Source organism: Anguilla anguilla, chromosome 11 (assembly GCF_013347855.1).
Source record: "Anguilla anguilla isolate fAngAng1 chromosome 11, fAngAng1.pri, whole genome shotgun sequence".
NCBI lineage: Eukaryota > Metazoa > Chordata > Actinopteri > Anguilliformes > Anguillidae > Anguilla > Anguilla anguilla.
In genome coordinates this window covers 21,677,923-21,701,097 of record NC_049211.1, presented here as the reverse complement: position 1 = coordinate 21,701,097, position 23,175 = coordinate 21,677,923, and the positions used below count along the sequence as shown (strand labels likewise).

General features: G+C 42.1%; 1 protein-coding gene across 3 annotated transcripts in view; it reads left to right on the top strand.

The window, feature by feature from the left end:
* Positions 1-21,866, top strand: part of LOC118207803 (FYVE, RhoGEF and PH domain-containing protein 5-like) — a 49,600-nt gene extending 27,734 nt beyond the window's left edge. For 2 of the 3 annotated variants that reach the window (XM_035381857.1, XM_035381855.1), the window contains exons 8-21: positions 3,812-3,902; positions 4,131-4,181; positions 4,677-4,735; positions 5,754-5,825; positions 7,603-7,671; positions 11,085-11,168; positions 11,628-11,707; positions 11,800-11,896; positions 14,297-14,434; positions 14,556-14,658; positions 14,761-14,897; positions 15,014-15,139; positions 15,411-15,562; positions 16,898-21,866. In XM_035381857.1, the coding sequence (XP_035237748.1) occupies positions 3,812-3,902; positions 4,131-4,181; positions 4,677-4,735; positions 5,754-5,825; positions 7,603-7,671; positions 11,085-11,168; positions 11,628-11,707; positions 11,800-11,896; positions 14,297-14,434; positions 14,556-14,658; positions 14,761-14,897; positions 15,014-15,139; positions 15,411-15,562; positions 16,898-16,934 (1,296 nt within the window). In that variant the 3' untranslated portion in view covers positions 16,935-21,866. The remainder of the gene's footprint in view (positions 1-3,811; positions 3,903-4,130; positions 4,182-4,676; positions 4,736-5,753; positions 5,826-7,602; positions 7,672-11,084; positions 11,169-11,627; positions 11,708-11,799; positions 11,897-14,296; positions 14,435-14,555; positions 14,659-14,760; positions 14,898-15,013; positions 15,140-15,410; positions 15,563-16,897) is intronic. The other variant, XM_035381856.1, reaches the window with a different exon arrangement.
* The last annotated feature ends 1,309 nt before the right edge of the window (positions 21,867-23,175 follow it).

Here is a 23,175-nt window from a genome sequence, read left to right as displayed (position 1 = left end):
TGTGCATGTGCTTGTGTGTGTGCATATATATGTGTGCATGTGTGTGTGTGTGTGTGCTTGTGTGCGTGCTTGCGTGTGTGTATGCGTATATATGAGTGTGTATGTGTGCACTGAAGAGACTGGATCCGTGGTAGTAGCTGGTAAAGGAGTGGGAAAAAGCTAATTAGAGAGAGGTCGCCTTTTCAGCTCCCCAATCAAATCAACATATTGCACAGCCTGTGGTTTGGCTCCGTGTGCCATTGATTTGTGTACCGTTTCTGGCTGCTGGCATGCAGTGATGCTGCTGAGGAAGACACTAAGTGCTGGTCAGCACGTTTTCTAAACGTCAGCCTCTTCTAAAAGTCACTTTTAGTGAAAATGCTGTCTGGATTGCAGTTTCTATGGCACTCTCTCAAGAGCTATTCCATCAATATAGGGGGATGTGACGATGTTGCTTTTTTAACCTGGATGTCAGTTGCTGTCAATGCAGAGGGGAGTCAGATGTTTTATCCAAAGGCAACATAAACTCGTTGATGAGCAGAAGTCTGGAAAAAGATGAAAGGACACAGTGCATTCGGATACTAATCCCTGTGTACTTTCTGAACTATTCTACCTTTCATTTTTTCATCCTCTGATTAGCGGATATTTTTCATTTTATGTATATACCTGCCTAGCATGATCTGTCAGCTAAGGCACTCATCACAAGCACAGACTGAGCCCTGTAGCCAAGGCATCAAGTTGCGTCATGACCTGGAGCCAACAGAGGCAGGAGACAGTTTGTTTCATACCTCTGAGGTGGGGGGTACCCCTGAACTACACTACTGGGGTACTTTGGGGACCCCTGAACTAAACTACTGGGGTACTGTGGGGACCCCTGAACTAAACTACTGAGGTACTGTGGGGACCCCTGAATTAAACTAGTTCCTACTGTAATGTATTGTGTATTCCAGACACAAAAACATTTAGTGCCATTAAGACTGAACAGCAGGTAAATTCAAGTGGTGCCCTTACACTCTTTCTTGACCAATGTTACACTACTTTTCAACATGCACTCCCTATTTGAAATATGCTCACCTCTAGGCATATCAGGGGGTTGGTTTTTCTGAGGATTCTAATGTTTTTTCTAGAAATTCCTTTTTTATTTTAAAGTCAATATGGGTGTAAGCTCTGATTACCACCGTGTATGTCAGCTATGTTTTAATGATGCTGTGGTGATTAAACTTCCAAGATTGCATATTCATTATTAATTCATGCCCAGAATAAATCCCAATAGAAAGTTCAACAAATTCAAAGGATATTCCCTGTAATAAGCTACAGTAAGCTCTCCCACTATGAATCATACACATGTGCTGAGTATGTGTTTATGAGTTGGGGCTATAGTGTGAAATATCTGTCCTGAATATGAAGCCAAATCCCTTTCTTTATAATTGGAAAAAAAAATCTGATTGTCCAATCAAGCAAATCCCATTACATCCATGAAGTCTGAATCAAGCTCTTCTAGGCAGTGACTTTCTCCACCCTTCTTCAGTCCTGTAAGTCCACAAATTCAGAATTCTCAGATGACTGTAGTCATCCCATTGTGCACTTTTATACACTGTTACAAAATTGAGTCTGCAGTTATACAAGGACGAGCTTCACACTAATCCTTGTATATGGGCCTACTGCACATACCCGTCGGTGCTTAGGGAACCATAGAACTCTTTTTTAATAAAGACCCCTTTAAATCAGTGTGTCCACCACCATTATGTTTTCTTTTAAGCAGACAGGAAGTCACTTCTACAGGGGCCTTCTCTGTGAATGAAGGGGAGCCAAAGCTGCCCTCCTGCCAGGAACAGTGTGTGCTCTGTAGTTATGTCATGTTTTTGTGCAAGACAGCTCGATTGGATTAGGAATCCGGTAGTGCAGATGGGCCATGTCCCTATGTCCATAATCTCGTAGTTCTAAAGTGTAGTACTGGTGCGGGGCCATTGCTCTGGATTCTTGGGGGACCATGTGAGTAATGACATGTCAGAACCAATTACGCCCCGATTGATTTTCTTCTCCTGTTCTGTGCGCCATGCTCTTATTTAGAGTGACCTTGGTCAATCCGCTGATTATTTTTCTTTTTTAAAAGGCAGTCAGGCAACTGGCATAAATTCTCCATGAAATCAGATGAAATTTCCCTTCATCACCTCTCTCTGATACTGTTCTGTTGTCGGACTCCACTGACTAGGCCACAGTGCCAGGAGTGAGTCTGGGAAATTATTGTGGAGTTTAAATGTGCCCTGGTGTTTGGTGTACACTTGATTTTGAATGTGTGATTGTTTTTGGTGTATAGTGAGAGATGTTGATTCTGTGATTGTGTTTTGTTGAACATTAAGATAATGAAGTGGTATTTGCTGTTTGGACAAAAATCTTGAAAGTGGGATTGTGTACAGGACTGTGTCAGCGGTTGTGTTTTGTGTTGGGAAGCTCTATTTATTCTTGTCAGAAAAAAGACAAAATAAATTGAATAGTGTGGGTATACCCCTAGATAAAACAAATAAAACACAAGTACAAGAGCTATATAAATGCTGTCCTTAGCTATGTAGTTGTTATATGATTTGTTTCACTGTAAACACAATCTATCCAAGGGTTCAGAGCTGTATGAAGAATCTCAGAAATCAATTAATAAGGGCCAAGGCTATACATTGATCCATTTCAAGGCTATAAATTGTTTAACAACATATGTTTTATACTCAATGGTTTGCAACCAGGGATTTAGACTGGAGACAGTGTGTACCGTGACCTTTTATATTTTACAGGAAGGACTATAAGGTGAGAAGTCTTATAAGCTAACAATTATCAATGTGAGGTACTTTCTGGGTGCATATTTATGGAAAGAGCTTATACTGTATCATGTTTTGTGTATCTATGCTCAGGCTTTGTTCTCAAATACATGCAGATCCTACTCTGGTCTCACTTTCTCAATATTCCTTTAGAAGATTCCTATAGTCCTCAAACATTCTATAAACGGTGAGCACTATGTCTGCAGTATGGAGATTTGTAATGTGGGGTTAAAGCAACATAGATTGTAGTGTGTCCAGAGTGTTCCTACTGTACCTATTGTTTTCATGGTTTTCTACCAGTGCCTGAACATTGTCCTTTAGCTCCTCAAAAGATAATAGAGTTCTACCTTGCTATTCTCCACTGTCATCTGTGTACCAATATATTAAAACCTGAGCCCCTCAGGGCAGAAGGTAGGTTATTGTTGTGTGTAACTGATGTTATGGGAGAATCTGTGTGGCCTTCCAAACCTTTTGTGATTGATGTAAGTTAATGGAATGGAAGGTTTCCATAAGTCTCTTGATGTTTTTTATAATAAAAGGATAAGCGAGAGTCTTTCTCATTTTGGACTATATATTCTCTTTGGGTCCAAGCAGGGCGCCTGTGTCCATTAAAATGATCCCAGAAAGGCCTTATTTGACAGGTGCAGAAATAGAGTTGTGCATCTTGGAGGTCTAATCCCTTATCCCTGTAGTAGCCCACGTAGCCCAGACACATCTTTTCATTTGTGATACCACATTTTTCCAAAAATCCCTTAATATCAATACCAGAAAAATATCTGCTTTGGGAATGAAAATGTCCATGAAATTTTACTCTTTTGGTATAGTATCAAAATAAGTCATTTCATTCACATTTCAGAGGGCCTGAACAATTTGTCCAGTCATTTTTATAACATCAGAAGTTGCAAAAAATCATCTATTACCTTTAACAGTGTCTTTGATGATAAACCGGGGTGAATAAAAGCAAGCAGAAAGCCAGAGAAATGTGATGGCATCGGCGTGAGCGTGTGACGTTCTGTCCCGTGCAGCTGCAGAGTCCGTCCGGGAGGAAGGTCCCCCTGAAACAGCAGCTGCTGCAGGTCATCGTGCGCGTGCTGCAGTACCGCATGCTGCTCACAGGTACGGCGCACGCTCACCTGGGCGGTCGGGGGACTCCGGTCGAGGGCGGGGCTTTGGTGTGATATGGGGATCTTTCACGTACTGTAATATATGACAAAAATGTTCCATTCCTCCTGTAAATACCATTGCTTTTAGAAAAGTGCATTTCAAAGAATAACTGAATTGCAATATTTGTAATTATGTCTATTGTGCATATGGCATATCAATGACATTATTTTTTTCTTCCAGATTACTTAAACAACCTCTCTCCAGACTCCACAGAATATGAAGATACACAAGGTACCGCCGGAACAATTTTATTCTTTCTTTCTCTTTCTCTCTCTCTCTCACTCTCTCTGTTGCTCTCTCAATCTCTCAATTCATGGATTATTCATGAAGCGTTGCGGCATCCGTATCTTCTGTCTCTATCATAGCCCGTTAGCTACTTCCAGGCTATTACCCCCTGACACTTTGAAGAAACACACTGCTGTGTGCAGAAAAGAGCCCATTGTTTGGGGAGCGGGGGTGCATTCATCATGGGGCGTGCATGGCACAGACAGGGGGGTCAGTGCTCAGTCCCACACACAGCGGCTTTCATTTGTGTGTCACCCAGAGCACAGAACTGCCTGTCTGTGTGTCCTTCAGTATGTCTGGGCTTCGCCTGTCTGTCAGTCTGTCTGGCCACTCTGTGTGCGTTCCTGTCCTCCTATCTATCTGTTTCTTCCTTTAATTAGGCTGTCTGTCCTGGTGCTTGTCTGACACCCCCACCCCTCTCTCTCTTTCTCTCTTTCTCAGCTGCTCTGGGGGTGGTCTCAGAGGTGGCTGACCAGGCCAATGACAGTCTGAGGGATGGGGTGAGTGACTGGGTCTCTGAATGACCTTGAGTAACCGTGGACTTCTGTGACCCTTCAGTGCACAGTTATAGCTACCATTTATTCACACTTGTTTTTGTGTCACTTGATCTCTGGATCAGCAGTTGTGTATCCACAGCTCACAAATTGTATCCATTCAGTCCAATTCCACTCAATAATGAGAGAACAAACCCCTAAAATTGTAATTTTTATTTGTAACACTGGTCAAAATTGCTGACCAGTGTGCTCACATGAATGAATGTTTGAAAGATGATGTTTTGTGTACTGTCACCATTTCATTAGTATAACACGCAGCACCACTGGGGATACAGTGAAAGTTATTGGTCCAGTTCTGTTCATATATGCATATTTATCTCAATGTTTAGGCATTAGATGTTGACATTCAGGTGTTTTTCTATGTTGGGTGATACACATGAAATGTCGGCCATTTTAAACATGTAGCATGCCTGCTTTGGAATTATGTCTCTGCGCCTATTTCTTCACTCAGGCAAGACGTGTCTCATCACAATTAAGATTTCTACATGCCGTGGATTTAATCATTTTTGTCTCGTGCTGTTTTATCAGCACAGTGCATTTTAAAAAGTCTCCTGCTGGGCATGCCTTTTTCAAAGCTGAAGCTGACAGTACAGCTGACAGTGTGCGTAGAGATGCCTGGCTGCCCAGAATGGCTGGCCTACCACATTTATACAAGCCGCAGCAGGATGAAATGGCTCCAATTAAAGTCCGCATGTGGCGACAATAAAGGGTTTGGTGTGAGGGTGAATGTCAGGAAACTAGTGAACTTGGCCCCCGCTGCCCACAAAACCCTTCCCAAGAGCCTCTTGGAATCTCTTCTTCTCACCAAGACACAGAATCCCACTATTTTTACCTCTCCTGTTTAATTCCTAGGTCTTAATTTTCTATCCAGTTCTCTCTCGCTCAGTGTCCCTCTCCGTCTCTCGCTGCTCCTTTCCTTCTCTCACTCTCACTCTCTCTCTGTCTGTCCTCCCCTGTCTTTCAGGAGAACTTGCTCCGCCTGGTTCATATTGAGTACAGCGTCAGAGGCCAGAGAGACTTGCTCCAGCCAGGAAGGGTGAGTTCTGCTCGGCCTGATAAGGACATTGTTTTTGTACAAGTTTTGGGCTGTAAACACTGGAGGGCATTCAGTGACTTATGTAATTAGTAAGAATACACCCTCCTCCCCCCCGGCTATCCCGTTCCCTGGCAGGAGGGTATGTTTTCAGAGAGGGCTGTCTGGAAAGCCCCGTCACCTTTTGCCAGGTGTTCTGATTAGGAGTTACTGCATCTCAGAGAAGGTGATGTCAGAAGCGCTGATTAGGAATAGCTGACAGGTGTTCCATGGCTTGATAACAGAGGCAAACCATAGTGGTGTCTGATACAGTATCTACATTTATGCCAGGTGAAGGGAAAATATAAATTGCAGACCTCTTTTGAAAGAACATTCCAGTCCCAGTATGTGTCACTGGTCCTGTGCACCCTGCGTTACATCAGAACTCAGCATTTAATTGGGGACGGGGAACAATCATGAGAAAACAGCCAGACCACTGCCTGTTATGGTCAAATGCAAGCACTGTGAGACAAACACAAGAGATCACAAGCACTGTGAGACAAACACAAGAGATCACAAGCACTGTGAGACAAACACAACAGAGCACAAGCACTGTGAGATAAATACAATAGAGCACAAACACTGTGAGTCAAACACAAGAGATCACAGGCATTGTGAGACAAACACAACAGAGCACAAGCACTGTGAGACAAACACAACAGAGCACAAGCACTGTGAGATAAATACAATAGAGCACAAACACTGTGAGTCAAACACAAGAGATCACAAGCACTGTGAGACAAACACAACAGAGCACAAGCACTGCGAGATAAATACAATAGAGCACAAACACTGTGAGTCAAACACAAGAGATCACAGGCATTGTGAGACAAGGCCAGGAGTGAGAACGCTTGCTTGCAGGCACATGACAAGAGACCAGTCTTACAGAGACCTCGGCATGAGGGTCTGTCATTTAAGTTCAGGACAGGAACACAGAGGAGGGGGGCGGATCTCGATGGGAACGGCGCGTGCGAGAACACAGAGTACCACATACGGGAAGAACATGTCTCTGACACGTATGTGCTTAGCTGCTTTTGGGGGGCTTCTCTTGTCCTCATTTGCGCTTCTCCTCACTCAAGACAAATTTACTCCCAAACTAAGCACTGTTTGTTCTGTTCATCTTACGTTTCCCAGGTTACATAAGTGAGTGTTTGCATCAAAGAAACTGTGCTGCTCTTGAGATATCTGCCTACACGCAGTTATTAACTTACCATATGTCATTGTAAAAAGCTGAAAGGAACATACTTTTTTCTCTCAGGACTGGCTGTGCTGAACTGATATACCACTATATGAATTACCTGTGTTTTTTGCAGAGTAAACCTGATGAAGATATGTCAAGACAAGCATTCTTCAGTCACACTTGGCAATCATAGATTTTTCAAAATATTTTGCAGTAAAGTATCAGTTTTGTTTATTTTTAGGCGTCTATTTGAATGTTGGAGGTAGTCATAGAAACTTTTTTCCGGCCTGTTCTTTTCATTGAATTCTTATCTTGCCACCACCAGCACCTCATTAGTAGTAAGCCACCGTACATATTTTCGTTTTCACCATACATCATGTCGTGTGTTGCCCTGATTATTGGTCAGGGTACCCTCCCTGTTTTGATTTTATTGACGCTGATACTGCTATATTTATCCATAGTTTTACAGGATGCTCGACATCTGAATCCCATTTTTTGGTCCTTTGTATTCCTGCTACTCAAGCTGTTGTTCTGTGTCGGTGTGCTGTATGTGTGTTCCAGGTGTTTGTGAAGGAGGGCACCCTGATGAAAGTTTCACGGAAAAGCCGGCAACCGCGTCACTTGTTCCTGGTGAGCGACTCTTCTTGTTTTAGATAGCCGGGCTTTCACAAACATCCCTGCTGTGAGCTCTTTTATTTGAGCAAAGGTGCCAGAATACTTCATCAGCTTGTTTAAGATGAAATCCCAAAATACGTATTTGCCAGTGTTTTCAGTTCACTGGTTTATATGTTGCTCAGACGGTATGTTTGTTGTATGTGGACCACAATCATTACGATCCCCCAAGTGCCAACTGCCAAGTGCATCTACATCACTGCGCTTGACAGGCTCTGCCATGGTAACTGATGATGTAATAATATCACAGTTAATGTAATGGGACTACATTGGCGTTCTCTCCCCGAGGCCCAACCGTATTGATGTATGTACATACATGCTCGACGCCTGTACCGCAGCGGGTATAAAAATGTTTGATTGCACCAGCAGGATGCTAATAGCTCTGTCGCGGGTGTCTTCCTGGTTCATGTGCCACCCACAGCCCTGCTACGCTTCAACAGCCATGTGTCAGTATTAACCTCCATGTACATACATACACACGTGTGAATACGCAAGCGCACGCACACATGCATATGCACACACACACTTGCATGCACACATACACATGCACACGCACACATATGCACAGACTTTCATGCGTGCACATGAACTCACACACACACGCACACACATACACACACACACTCGCGCACACACACATACACGCACACACACACACACACACAGCCCTAGCAGCATTACAGTGCGTTAACTGGCAGGCAGCCTTCTTCAGGATTGCGACGCACCAGCGCAGTTGAGCTTTTGCTCTTGAAGTACAGCGGCTCTCTCAAGGGCACAGCGGCTGTGTCTCTCCTCTGCTGCTAAACCGAGAGCTTGCACCGCGCCGCCCTGTGTGTGGGGCAGGGCGTGGCGCTGACCCCCATCTCAGCACCCGGGCCAGACTCTCTGTGTCTGTGTCACCGTCTGCGGAGGGATGCAAGGACACCAGGCCTCCCGCGGCCCTGGCTGTTATTGAAAGCCAGGCTTCCTGACAGGATGTTTGGTGTGGGTTACTGAATGCTGCTTTCCTGTCCAGGGACCTCACTGACAGGTCTGGGACGGCCTTAGAACACTGGGAAGAAGAAGGGAAAACCTGTGTCTGGCCCTAAAATGGATAAGGAGCTTGTGTCTCACTGGGGACGTTTCAGCACCTAAAATACCGTACGGTTAGGACACTAGGGTCAGTTACACAGAGCGTAAACAGGAACAGGCCAGAGTGAGACCAGAATAAAGGCTGGTTGTACTTTAATGTTGTGAGACACAGGCAGCTCATAACCCAATGTCCTTCTAGTAGTCCTATTCATTTGCTAACTGAAATGATGGAGCTAATTTGAGTAGCAACTGCTACGAACTATTAAACTATTAAACAGCAATTCAGGAGCGATTCATCAAACTGTTAAGTTTGGATGTAATATGGTGCAGAGATTTAAAATTCACCCTGCAGAAAAGTGCAAAGGTGTCTGTGAAATGAGGTAGTAGGCACTGGCTTATTTGTATTCTGCAGTTTCCTCACCCTTGGCATCATTAATATATTAGACATTAATATCCCTGTTTAGATTCAGCTCCACATTAATAGCCCTCTTAGCTCTCCGAGCCACAGGACAGATGCTGTTTTGTTCTCCTTTTAGCATCTGAGGTGAGCTGCAGTGCTCTGCACTCTATGCAGGGAGGGGAGGAAGGTTTTGGCACCAGATCCAAGATGTGGGGGCGTAAGGCCGGAGGTTAAGGGGTAACAGCCCTGCCATGTGTCGCTGTATCTCCGCTGGGTTTTCAGAAGTTTAACCCATGGCCTCCAAGCCCACACCCAACCCCCCCCCCCCCCCCCCCCCCCCTCACCTTTACTGCCTCACCCACCCCACCCACGTGTGCGTCACAGCACAGAATAATAACCCCACTGTAGAGCAATCAAGGAAGTCCCACTTAAGCCGGCTGTGATCTCTGGCCTGGTTACAACAGAGCGTGAAGCTTTTGTTTTACCTTGGTGTGTGTGTGTATGTGTGTGTCTGCAATAAGTGAGGTATGATGGATGCTCCATCAGAGGAGATATGAGTGATCTGAGACTGGGAATGCAGCAGTGTCTGAGGGGTGGCATGAGGAGTTTGTCAGGGGGGGGGCTGAGGGTGGATTGATGCATCCGAGGGAGAGTGTAATTTATGAAGCAATAAGTAGACTGAGTAAAGTCACCAGACAAGCCATCCGTCACCTCCTGGCATTGAAAGTCAGATCTGTAACCGCTCAGAAGGGCGCTCTGACAACTCGGACCATTCTGGGGCGGAGAGAGAGGGGGGACGGTTGTCTTGATGAAAGGAGCAGAGGGGGCTTTTTGATAGATGGACGAAGCGGAAGAGAGATGGTGACTTTGTGCAGGGAAGAAGGAGAAGAAAAGGATCCCAGGAAAAAAAAGGGGGATGGCATAATGGGAAAAGGGACAGGCAGTGGGAAAGGCGAAAAGGAAAGGATGGAGGAGGAGAGACGTGAGGGAGCTGGAGCTGGGGGAGAACGTGCTTTTCCACTTTCAGGGTTGTTGATGTTGTCCTTGTTGTTTCGTTCGTCCCACCAAAGCTTTCTCAAAGCCGTCCAATTCACCAGGAGAATTGCTGGATGCCGCTTTATGAGCTACGGATGTTTGCTGTATTCAGAACATTCATGTCAAATGATGTCATCCCTTCCTTTTGTCTCTGAACACAGTTTTCCCAACAAAACAGCAGTTTGAAGCTTGTTATTGCTTACAATACTCCTAAAAACAACAAGTACTGGGAACCCTCAAACGGGGAGTGTGTACTGTAAATCATCTGGGAAAAGGGCAGCATGAACTCTGGCGAGTGATATTGAGTCGCAAATCAAAATGCTTTCAGTTTAGCTTCTTATTTTATGATCTTCTCTATTTAATAGGTATGTTTCATGACCAGGCTTAGACCTTCAAAAGCATCATCCACTTCAAACAAAATGATATAGGCAGATTCATAATAATATTTTTTTGAAAACATGTCAGATCTGAATTGAACTTTTTGTAAATGTTAAAAAAGCACATTTGTGTTAAAATGTCATGTTGATGCTGCCAACCATCGCTGCCAATTTACTGTATGAAAATCTGCAATAGATTAGTGTGAAATCTGTTTCACATTGAGCTGGACAGAACTCCGATACCATGAACAGTTTTTTGGAAATCCAAGTCCCTCGTTGTTACATATTAAATGTGAATCAACTACACAGAATTGTGCAAAACTTGAAAATTAAGGTTACATCCAAGTTTACATGTGATGCATGGCCAAAAAGGATCAGCAGTAGAAAATTTATTTTAATCTTACATTGCCACCTTGTGGTAGGTCAATGCAAGGAAAACACAATGGCTGGGATATTTAGTGAAGCCTGTCGGTTTTGTTTCCTGACAGATGAATGACATGATGCTGTACACTTACCCACAGCAGGATGGGAAATACAGACTGAAGAATGCTCTCACACTCGTCGGGATGAAGGTTAGATGTGAATTAAATGTGTAGCAGTGATTGGACAGCACAAGCATTGGTCATGTGATGTGGATTGTTGACCTATCTCCTCAAACTGCATCTTCTGTCACCACCCCATAGCACTCTAAGAGACTGATTCAGATTATTGTGGTATAATTTATAATTTTATGATGATTTTTTAGGGCTTGTTATGCATGCAGTCTGTTCATATTCAAGATTTGTATTTGGGTTCTTGAGCTTGTTTTTATTGTGTTGTTTTATGGTTTTTGCTGTTTTTATTTGTACAGCACTTTGGCCAAACTGTTGTTTGTAAATGTACTTTATAAATAAATTTGGATTGGATTGGATTGGATTGGAACTTACATTAGTGCTGCCAAGTCTATCTCTGTTGCTCATATACTGTACCGCCAGTGAATGAATCTGTTGCTCTGGAGTATTTGCTAAATGAATGTAATGTGATGCTCTCAGGTCAGCAAGCCCCTGATAGAGAACGTGCAGTACGCCCTGAGGATCGAGGTGTCGGACATCTCCATCACGCTCTCAGCCAGGTGAGTCTCGGTCGCCGTCACCGCGCCTTTCGGGGGGGGGGGGGGCGTCCAGGGTCCTCCCGCCCACGTCTGACCCCTCTCTGTCCCCGTAGCTCGTGTGGGGAACGGGACGACTGGTACCACGTGCTGAGCCGTACGGTGGAGGATCAGGCCAGGGGCCAGGGGGCCTGCAGGAGTTCCAGTGCAGAGGTGAGGGGAGCTGAGTCTCACCACCAGCAAGGATCTGCGTCTGCATTCAAAAGGATCTCTGTGCAGGAGCACTGATCTAGAATGAGATTTCCCCTATTCAGATCCTAACCTTGCTCATTATCAGCTTAAAGGCTAAACTGTTCCTAGATCAGCTCTTTCACTCAGAAGCTTAATGAATGCAGGCCCAGGCATCAGTCAGGCTGAGTAGACCTGGGTCAAATATTTGTTTTAGCTCTTTTGTTGCTGATAAATCTGAGAACACAGCAGATCACTGTGAATTTGCAGTACAACATCCACAGACCAACATGTACAATGGCACAAAATAAGTATTGGTGAAAATGAATAAAGTATTGCAAATTTTTGATCCAGGTGTGATACTGAGCAAAACAAAATGGCAGACTACTATGTGCAGAGAGGCTGTTATCTTATTTAGTGTAATGTCTTTTTATGGCTTAGTCATTCATGGAATGATGATGATATTTATATAAAGATATTTTAATACACACTTTTATTTGAATGAAGGTTGTCACACCACAGTGATAACTATAAAAAGAGCTATGGCTATTATTGGGGTGCTCTTTATTGGAGCTTGTTTATAGGAAAACGTAGGTGTGGACCTGCTATGCAATCCAAATATTATTATTATTATTATTATTATTATTATTATTATTATTGTTATTGTTATTGTTATTATTATTGTTATTATTATTATTTCTCTTTTATTTAGCCAGGGTAGTCACATTCAGATTAAGGTCTCTATTGAAAGTGAGCCCTAGAGCCTTTGGGTTGTATTCAGATGAGGCAAAAAGGTGCTAGTCAGTTTTCACATGATGTAGGTGGAAATTACAATCCTTTTTGATCATAGGCTGTCCTATGCTTTTTATGTCAAACTTTTTTTTTTTACTTTGTTCAATTATTTAATCAACAAATTCGTTTATTTATTCATTAATAAATGCTTGCCAGTTACCCCTTTTCTTTTACTCATAAACTATTGTTTATGTGTGAGGCACAAAGGAAATGGAGGACGGATTGTCCAGTGGGTTTGTCCATGGCTTTTATGGCAGTCTAGCAAAATCCTACAATCAGCAGTCTAAAGTGGCTTTGTGTTTCTATATCTCCTGTGTGGCTGAATGTCTTCATACTCAGTGCCAATCTGGACTTTTTCCATTTATTATGCATTATTATTTTTCTCTTAATAGGAAAATTGAAGGATACTGGACCATTTAACATCTGCTCCATAAATGATATGTAGTTGACAAATGACTCTGCGTACAGATACATAATGTTTAGTTAGTTACTTTGCTAGTTTTAGTCAGCACTTAATGAATGCAAAAAATGAATTGTTTATAATCTCTTAAGTGTTGTATTTGTGTATCTCTCAGTCTCCAGGGTAGCAAGGTCATCATAGCCAGTGTTTACAAATACATATAATCTGGTGACTCCTTCACTCCTGTTTTATGAAATCAGATAAAATCCGTAGAGTGTTATATCTGTTTAAAGGATGTCTCTAATGCATACCATGTGGCCATAACTACGTCATAGTTGCCTAAAGGGACAAAGAAGAATGAAGAATAGTTAGCAGATTGAGGTTTTGCTATTATGCCCTGATATTGTTAGATAAATTCCCAAATCTATTTTATTGTGTTTGCAAATTGTGCTTACTGGACTACACAACCCTCTTATGTAACATTTTTTGTATATAAGGCCCTGTTTACATTCATATCCAATACAAACTGGATTTCTATACATTTAGCATATGTGGTCATTTTTTTCAATTTAAGATTTTAATGTGTCGCATATCAGACTGTGCATTTAAAATGAGCTCATAATTGCTCTAGTGGCCTGGCAGCCAGCTATACGATAGGGTGTATCATGACTCACACAGTTATACTGGGATGTTCAATAGAGTGTTAGTGGCAGAAGAAGATGTTTGAGTGTTTACGTTCATATTCCACTCTGGCAAAATATTCTCCTGGCTACTTCTTGATGGAAGAAACTGATCCTAACTATCTGATTTCTTGTGCTTCAACTTCAAATGTGACTCATATTGAATTTGACAAGCTTGTGCAGCTTTCAGTGTTGTACATTTTGTGCAGTCATTGATAACAATCATTGATATTACCTTGAAATGTTGATTTGAAATGTATTTATATCCTTTTTATAAGCATCCCTTCTTGTCTTTCTGCCTTTTTGAACCAGAAATGTATCACAGATATGCTCTAAATGCTCAGATATGAGGAGCACCAGGGTGTAACAAAGGTTCAGGGTTAGAATTTAGCTATGAAGATATTCCCTTGGAGGGCGGTTTGATTTGGAGTGCTTTCACAGGGCAGTCTGGTCTCTGGCACGTGGTGCTGTGTGAGCTGGTTAGTGGGGTAACTGGTGCGCTCTGCCCCTCAGGCTCGGGAGAAGGTGTGGATGTCTCTGGGGGAGAGCGCGCCGACCCTGGTGCCCGTATCCCAGGTGATGATGTGCATGAACTGCGCCTCGGACTTCTCCCTCACCCTGCGCCGGCACCACTGCGCCGCCTGCGGGAAGGTCAGTGACCGGGAATGCTGACCATGAACCGCCTGGGGGGGGGGGGGGGGGGGGGGGGGGGGAGTACGCATGTTGAACAGCCAGGGCAGCTCACCGGTTTTCTCTCACGTGTGACTCACAGATCGTGTGCCGGGGCTGTTCGAGGAACAAGTACCCGCTGAAGTACCTCAAGGACAGGATGGCCAAAGTGTGCGACCGTTGCTACGCTGAGCTGAAGAAGCGAGGTAGACTATCCAATTCCCAAAATACCCTCCCCCTCCATGCCCTGCTGACAGAGTAACCCAGAGGATACTGGATTAAACTGTCTGAAATCATTCACTTCCTAGGGGGCAGCGTTGCGGGAGCAACCGGCAATGACAGTCCCCGGCCCAACCGGTCCAGCCGGCCCCTCTCCACCGTCTTCCAGAACATTCACCCGCCCAACCTGTGGAGGCACAGGAAGACTACCGTCCCTCTGAACCAGGTAACCGCAGACTTTATCTTCACCGCGCTGAAGTCAGGGTTCGGTTCTCACGCAGTCTGCGGCCCTATTGCGGTCGCCGTTCTGAAGGAGAGCCTCTCTTTTGCTATGTTACGCAGGTGGCAGGGTCGGCGGAGGGCTCGACCGGGAGCGGTCTGCACCGCTGCAAGAGGAGCAAGAGGAACTGGAAGAAGCTGTGGTTCCTCCTAAAAGACAAGGTGCTCTACGTCTCCTCCACCAGTGAGGTGAGGGGGCACACAGATCCCCCCCCCAACCTGCCCGGTTTTCACGCCCTCACCCACAATGCCTACCTTCACCCTGCCTGTATGAACACTGATGGCCCCCCTAGTTTACCTGTTCACTGTTTAGAATTCGAATGACTACTCTCTCTCTCTCTCTCTCTCTCTCTCTCTCTCACACAAACTCTCCTTCTCTCTCTCTCTCTGTCTCTCTCACACACACACACACACACACACACACACACTTACTCCCTCGCTCACTCTCACCCTGATTCAGGACAAGGTGGCATCAGAGAGCTTGCCTCTCCTTGGCTTCACTGTGAAGCTGCCAGACAAACCAGAGGAGGAGGAAGTTACGAATGTTTTCCAACTGTACCATAAGAAGACCCTGTACTACACCTACAGAGAGGAAAATAACACTGCACAGAGGTTAGAGAAATGCCACATCATCACAGCATGATACAGTACTCTACCGCTTATAAAAATATACGCTATCTTTCAAGCCCTGTATTTATTTAGCTCTCTAATGTAGATATTGCTATAAATAAGAATCTAGTTTTCTGAGAAAATGGACATATGCTGCAAGGATCTTATAGAAATTAAATGAACAATATGTATATAAATACTACTTTTAATATTTGGTTTATTTCATTTATTTATTTGTACATAAGACAAGGTGAAAAAGAATTTAAATTAAAAACGTGTGGGGTTTATAAAGAAACCTCATCATTCTGAACAGATTCCCAAAATCACATAATTACTTATTTGAAATGTGAAAGTGTTTGTAATGAGGCTAAATACATTAACATTACAAAAGGTTGTAGTGCCCTTAATGGCAGTTATCATCAGCAGGAGCAGACGATTTAGCTTGCTTCTCTGAAACATATAGGGCTCTATCTTACACCCGGCGCAAAGCGGTGCCAAGCGCAACGCAAGTGTCTTTGCTAGTTTCAGACCGTCGCAGTTGTCATTTTCCCGTCCAGTGCCCACGTTGTTTAAATAGCAGATGTACTTGCACCCATCTGAGGGCCCATGTTGTTGGTCTTAAAATGAGGTGTGGTCAGGCGCATTGTTGGCGCATTGCTATCTTGAGGCAGCGGAAAGCTATTGCGCGATTGACGAACAAAAACCTGGTTTTAAGTCAATGGCGCAGTATTTTACTGTTATTTTAAGGGCGCATTATTAAGATAGGAATATGCGCCCACATAGGCGGGTGCACAACGTGCAATATTTGTAAAAAATACATGTCATAGTGGTTAGTCATAATATTGGTAATCTAATATAATATTACATATATTAACATAATATTCATAATATAATTTTTGGTGGAATCCTGCTGTTGCCATAGATGGTCTGCCGAGCGCTTTCACTTCACACACGAGCAGACCCGTTTCCTCTGTTGAAAAGCGTTCTTTCCTACTACTTGGTAAATCCGCCATTATAATAGCAATCCGCCAAGGTGCAAGCGCACCTGTATTTTAAAGGGAATGGGAGATGACACTCTGATAGGTTTATTTCATGTTATGCCCAAAACATGCCTGTGATTAATTAAGAGACTAAGTACAACCCCTTTGGACCATGCGCCTTACTTTGTGCTCAGATTATCCGCCGTTAAACTAGCAAAAGTGGATCTGGACACGCCCTAAATGCACTTGCGCCATGCGCTTTAGACCGTGCGCTTAGATGGTTAAAATAGAGCCCATAGTGTTCCACTGTCATTTCAATGAAGACCATCTTCCTAACGCTCTGCTGTCTGCTTCACAGATGGGTCAATGCCATAGAGGAGGCCACAGTCTTATAGCAGCGGCCATCTTGAGTGTTAGAACTGCACGTCTGCTACTCACTCTTCACCTCCCTGAGGGCCTGCTGAGCTGCTCTTCTCTTCTGTCATACCATCCTTTACAATGCCTGAATGTAAAAAAAATAAGAAGAGAAAGAGAAGCTTTTTTTGACATTGGGGACTACGTGCGATTGTACAGAAGATATGTAACACATCGGGAATTTCAAAAGATACTTGTTTCTGCGCATTGAAGTACTTCCGCTACCTGGTGTGCTACTTGGGTTTCCTTTCTTCAGATGGATCCTCTGATCGTTGCCCAATGTCTGTGCTGGTATGAAACTGAGACCTACACGGTATTCACTGGCCAATCAGAGGCCCCTGGATGCTCACTTCCTCTGGAGCTGATCTGTACAGTGTTGCCAAACACAGCCGCTAATGCAACAGTTTTGTACAGTGTGTTCAGCTAGTGTTATGTTTGTTCCTTTTTTAATGCTGCTACTCACTCTTTCACACATGCATTCACTGCAACCACGGCAGGGGTAGAGAGGCTAGGTTTGTTCTACTGTCATAAGATCTTGAGATCAGTGGCAGTGTGTCGTTTATTTCATTCTGTACCCCTACCATAACATTTTGATAGTCGTGTTGAGAAAGACATATCCAATATCCTGACATTGGTGGAATTACTGAAAGTAATTTTAAAATTCTCAGAAACAATCAATGCAGACAAGCGAGAAACAGTCCTGGCCTTCTCAGAGCTGATATAATTTGAGCCATATTCACCCAGTTTGAAACTATATTTGAGTCCAAGTAAAAGCCAGTTAAGCTTCATCATCCATCACAGCAAATTTAGCTTGGTCCCTTACACACCATACAGTAAAACCAATTGGACAGTGATAAAAATGCCATGCACAGACCTCACTGATTTTAAACAAGCAAAATCCTATGTATATTATGCATAATACACACATACATTTTTTCCATTATTTCCATTTCCTTATACAGAACAACTGCTTTTGAATGGCTGCATTTTAGTGGAATCTTCCTGGAAAAATACACTGCTCAACACCCACGGTCCACAGTTCAATGCTCTGACCACTGCACCACAAACTTTTCCATGCTGTCAGTAAGTCTATATTTGCCAAGAAAGAATGTGTTTCCATAGGGTGTGTGCGCAGTTAAATATGAAAAACGATTACCTTAAAAGCAAAACAATCGGGACGCTATATATACACAGCCATTAATTTTGTTATTTGGCTGCATAGATGGAAGGACAACACCTGGCATTTGGCGAGATGGTTTATGTTGGGGGGGAACTGAACTGTGGCCTCATTTATAAACAAGAACATAAGTATTTATAAAGAGGAGGAACTCCCACGGGGTATAAGCCTAACCCAAGGGACGCCAAATTAGGTTCTTCTTTGTCATTTCTCACACTTGTATTCTCCACTCATGCATTAAGATTGTGCTTTAAGAATAGGGTTTAAAAAGAGAAGAGGATGTAGTATATACTATTGAAATGGCTGTAGGTTGCACAGTGAAGAGCGCTATTGTTCATCATTTGTCTCGTGGAGGTTAATGCGCCTTTTTTCTTCTTGTGCTACTGCTACAAATATAGATAAGCATGGCTGTGCATTGCGACAAGCCGGATGTCCTGGATTATATATGGAATCAGTTCCACCAAGGAATAAACCCCTATTTTCATTTAAATGCCAAGGGAACATCGATAGAACTTGTGGTGCTTTTCAGAACCAATAGTTTGCCTAATGGTGTGGGCTGTTTGTTTCAAGGGCCCTGCTTCAGATAGGCCCCTTCTCCTGAAAAATAAGATTATTGTAGGGTCAGATCTGCCAGTTCCCATCTGAACTCCCTCTGGTTCTTGCATTCTTTTCTTTGTTCAGCAATAAATGGCTTACTATCTAATATGATTTAAAGTGCGTGTAGCATGTTTCATGCTACATTTCCATTCAAAAAATTGTCATATCACCCATTTCAGCAGCCCCACATGTTATGTTAGCATCGGCTTGAATTCATGCATTGACTTGAAGTCGTTGATTTATTCACAAAGCCCAGTTGTGGGATTAATATTGTGTTGTATTCTATGTACAGCTTTTGCCAGACATTTTCATTCGGTGCTTCATTTCTTTGACACATCACACAAAATAAGGAATCAATATTCTAAAATCACATTATTAATGGCCTTTATACTGCCTATGTTAGCTCATTGTAATATATTACCCCCTTCCTGTTAAATAGATAGAACATTAGAAATGGAAAACTTCCTGCCCATTGAATCAGCCCTGGGTTTCTGAATTTATTTGGCCCTGGTTACCTGGCTGCAGTCGCTGCTTGTGTTATTTTTATCTCGAGCCGTTTATGGCTTTCCCATGCCGTCGTCACATCGGTTTCTCCCAAGCTGTAATCCTGTAAACAGCCCCACGCTTTGAGACCGGAGCCTAGCCAGAACTCTACCCCGCTTTATCCACTTCTGATTTCCCATGCGTCGGATTCCGCGTGTCCGCGATTCATCATCTCCCTGGAGACGACACAGAACCTGTCTGAATGTCAGCGTCTGGAGGAATAAAAATCACTTTTTATGCCTCCTCCCAAAAAGGATTATCAGTGCCAACTCCAATACTACATCTGAGCCCACCAGCAATTCCGCTCAGTCTGCTACCGCTTCTCTAAGCTGTGAGACATGCCTTGTCTCTTTAAATTATCTCTTCTCTGTGGATACACTCTCTCTGTCACTCGTTCAATGCAGTGTGGACCCAAGAGTGTGTGAGTGAAATTCAGACTGCTGTGCATTTTCTCTTTTGGTTACACTGGAGAGAAGTGTTACAGGGCATTGTTGCACATCAGTGTTATGATAAATTACATGGAAAAATAATGGGCAGATTTAGCATCAGTTTCTCATTAATAAGCCAGATACACCTGCTTAATAATAATGGATTGCATCATGAAATCCACAAATTTACTTGTTAATTTATTATCATATTTCCCGAAATACCTTGGGATTAAAATCAAGCCAAATGATAATAATTTCCCATCTGTGCCATCTGCTGTTAAATTTGTAAGGCCATCATTTGAATGTGGTTTGGTTATATTTTATTGTTGAAGGATAAGATTTGTGATTGGCCGCTGAATTTAAATTCTGTGCAGTTAGAGATAAAGACAAACTCTGCTTCAGGGAGAGGATGGCGGAGTGGTAAAGTTTTAAGTGGGAAAGCCATCCAGTATGGAGGTCATTCATAGTGATTGCGCAGTGCTGCCACAAAGAAAAAAGGATAGGAGAAGGTTAAGAATAGGAGATCATAAACCCAGGGAAGGCATTAGTCATCAATCCAGCCCTCAAACTGGCTCATAATTATTTTAGATTTAGGATTTTGCTTTTATGCTGCACTACTAAGAATAGAAACAATTCAGAAGTTAGAGGAATGTATGACAAAATGTACACTTTTTTGCTGGTGACTGGTGAGATGCTGTGTATTTTTCAACACTCAAAATCACATTTGTAAAATATGAGGTTTGATGACAAGAAAGTTGTTGGAGGTATTATCTTAGCTACTTGAAGGATAATATACATTTCCAGGAAGTTCTTTATTTGTATTTGTTCAAATTCTGTCCTACAAATTCACATACTATACTGAGGATTTGACACCAGTTTATTTATTATGTTTAATGTTTTACAATAGCATTTTAAAGGGGTGATGATGGGTAGAGGACTATACAGTTAGTCATGTATACAGTAGTGTACTTTCTTTAAGCAGACTTTTGACAGTGAGATTATCTGATAGAGTTCTATTTTTCGACAATATACAAAGTGCCAAATCATACAGGCATGTTCAGCTGTCAGTGCAGATTGGATCATAATTCATGTGAAAATGTTTTAAAGCACAGATTTTGTTCTGAAGCATACTTTTTTTTTCTGTCATTGCAGCATATGTCTTCTTTGTTATGTACTGTAATTTTGAAATGGCCTTGCATAAATTCAACTGTAAATATATAAATACAATATTAAAAGTTAAACATTATTTTTGCTTTATTTGCACTGGTAGAAGGAAAATACAACAGGAATGGAATGTTATTACTGCCACTGAGATGTTATTTTTCTGGCTGCAATTTTGAATCAATCTGTGCTAAACCAGCAGTGTTTTTGTCCAGTGGTGTGAGCCTTCTTGTTCAATACAGTGAGCTTGAAACATTATTTTTTGTAAATAGTTCGTATAAAATGGATACACTATTTAAAATGTGCAGGCAAAAATTAAGTATAAAAAAATAAAAACAATAACATCCCAACATGCAATAACAAGGTGTATTGATTTTCCCCTATGAGGTGGGGGACATGTTAGAACATAAACAGCCTGATAATTGTGAGGTCATCATAATGCTGATACTCTTTTCTTGCAGTATGGTAACTAGATAGGCTAAATGTATGCTTGTGCAAGTTTAATGCGAGTGTGTACTGGTGTGCGCACTTGGCTCTAATTGCTCTGGGATATTATTGCAGGTGTCCACTAGGTGGCAGTACTACCATACAAATTAGGCTCATTGACGGAATGTCTGCACATTATTTTTTATATTTCACATACAAATAATGTAATGAATGACTGAGTGGATTAGGGTTTAAAAAAAACATCTTTTAGCTATCAAACTTTGCAACTGTGTGAAGATTTCTGAGGGAGGTATTTTCCACTTGCTTGCTGGTCAGCCCTGGATTTCTACCGTTTGAATTACTTTTGTAGATTATGTCTGACTATCCTTTTCCCAAAAGGATCTACATTGGGAACCTATTCTATGTTGTATAGAAAACTGAGATCCTTATATGACTGCACAGCACAGAAGCCACATTAAAAGGGAAGATGCCAGTTGGTTTGTCCTAACTGTTAATATCATTGTCTTGGTGTGGTTTTTCTAATATATCTAAATAAATACTGTTCATGGGAGTTCATTTTACAGATTTATTTCATGTCTCATGTTCCTTTTGGTGACATGTTCTAAATAATTTTGTAAATGTAAATAATTGAGAACAGTTCTAGGAGCCCTTTTTCACATTTCTCCTGTGCAAAAAGCATGATTTTTAGCTATATAAACCACAAAATTGAAAAAAGATAAAAATGACATACAGGCAAAAGATGCATTGAAATGTTTTTTGTTTTTTAAAAAATAAAATATATCTTGTGAGATATAATTATATAATTGGAAGCTTGGAAGATTAATATTAAAATATAAAAATTATATACATTTATCTATTCTATTTCTCATTCTTGGTGTGTTTGTTTGTGTGTATGTGTGCTATACGGTATATATAATTTTAATAATATTAAATCTAAAAGCTTCTAAATAAATTGTATTTGTATCTGTATGTTGCGTTTCTCTTCCATGACAAAACAAGGCAATTTTGTAAAATTAAATTTTTAGAGGTATAATTGTATCATGTATCATGTAATTTTAAATGTATCATTCACAAAAGAAATCTATTGCAGTCAACATCCATATTGAAACATTCCACAAAGCTCAAGCTAAAATGGCAAACAGAGGCAAAGTAAAGTAATTCAGGATATGAATATTTAATTTGAAAAAAAAAACACCAGCTAAGCCATTTTGGCCTACTTATTTTCACCCCTTGTAATATTAATGACCGACCATGAGTTAAATAGGACACAGGGGGCCTCTTTCTACAAACTTGCAAAGAAAAAGTAACAAAATTCATGTATTTCGCTTTCTTGCTTCTTGACCCTCAAAAGGCTGAGTTTGGGGGTGAGTGCGGACGTGTGAGTGTTTTATCCAGGACAGAGTGGAGTGGGAGTGCGAGGGGGCAGAGGCGTCCCCATTTCTCAGCATCCCTGGAGTTTGCTGACCCAGAATCGAGTGAGGGAGCCAGTGGAGGAAAAGTTTATTTTATTGAAGTACCTGAAAGTTGTGAACACCTTGCTCCAGTTTCCATGGAACCATTCATCATCCTCTCTCTCATCACTTCACATCTTTCTCTCTCTCCCTCCCTCTCCAGCTCTGAATATTTTCCATCTTCCCCAATATTAATCTTTGTGCTTATTTTGTTCATCTATTTTCTTTTTTATGTTGTCATCCTACATACCTCGGGATACAGTGTAAATGTTTAAAAATAGAGATGGACAGATTCACAGAAATAACTGCAGTCCTCCCATTTATGAATTCCATAAACAGCTGTTTTCGCCCCCATATTCAGGCTGCTTGGATAGCGTGTGTGAGAGAACAGGAGAGTCAGTGTGTGTTCTGTAGACGA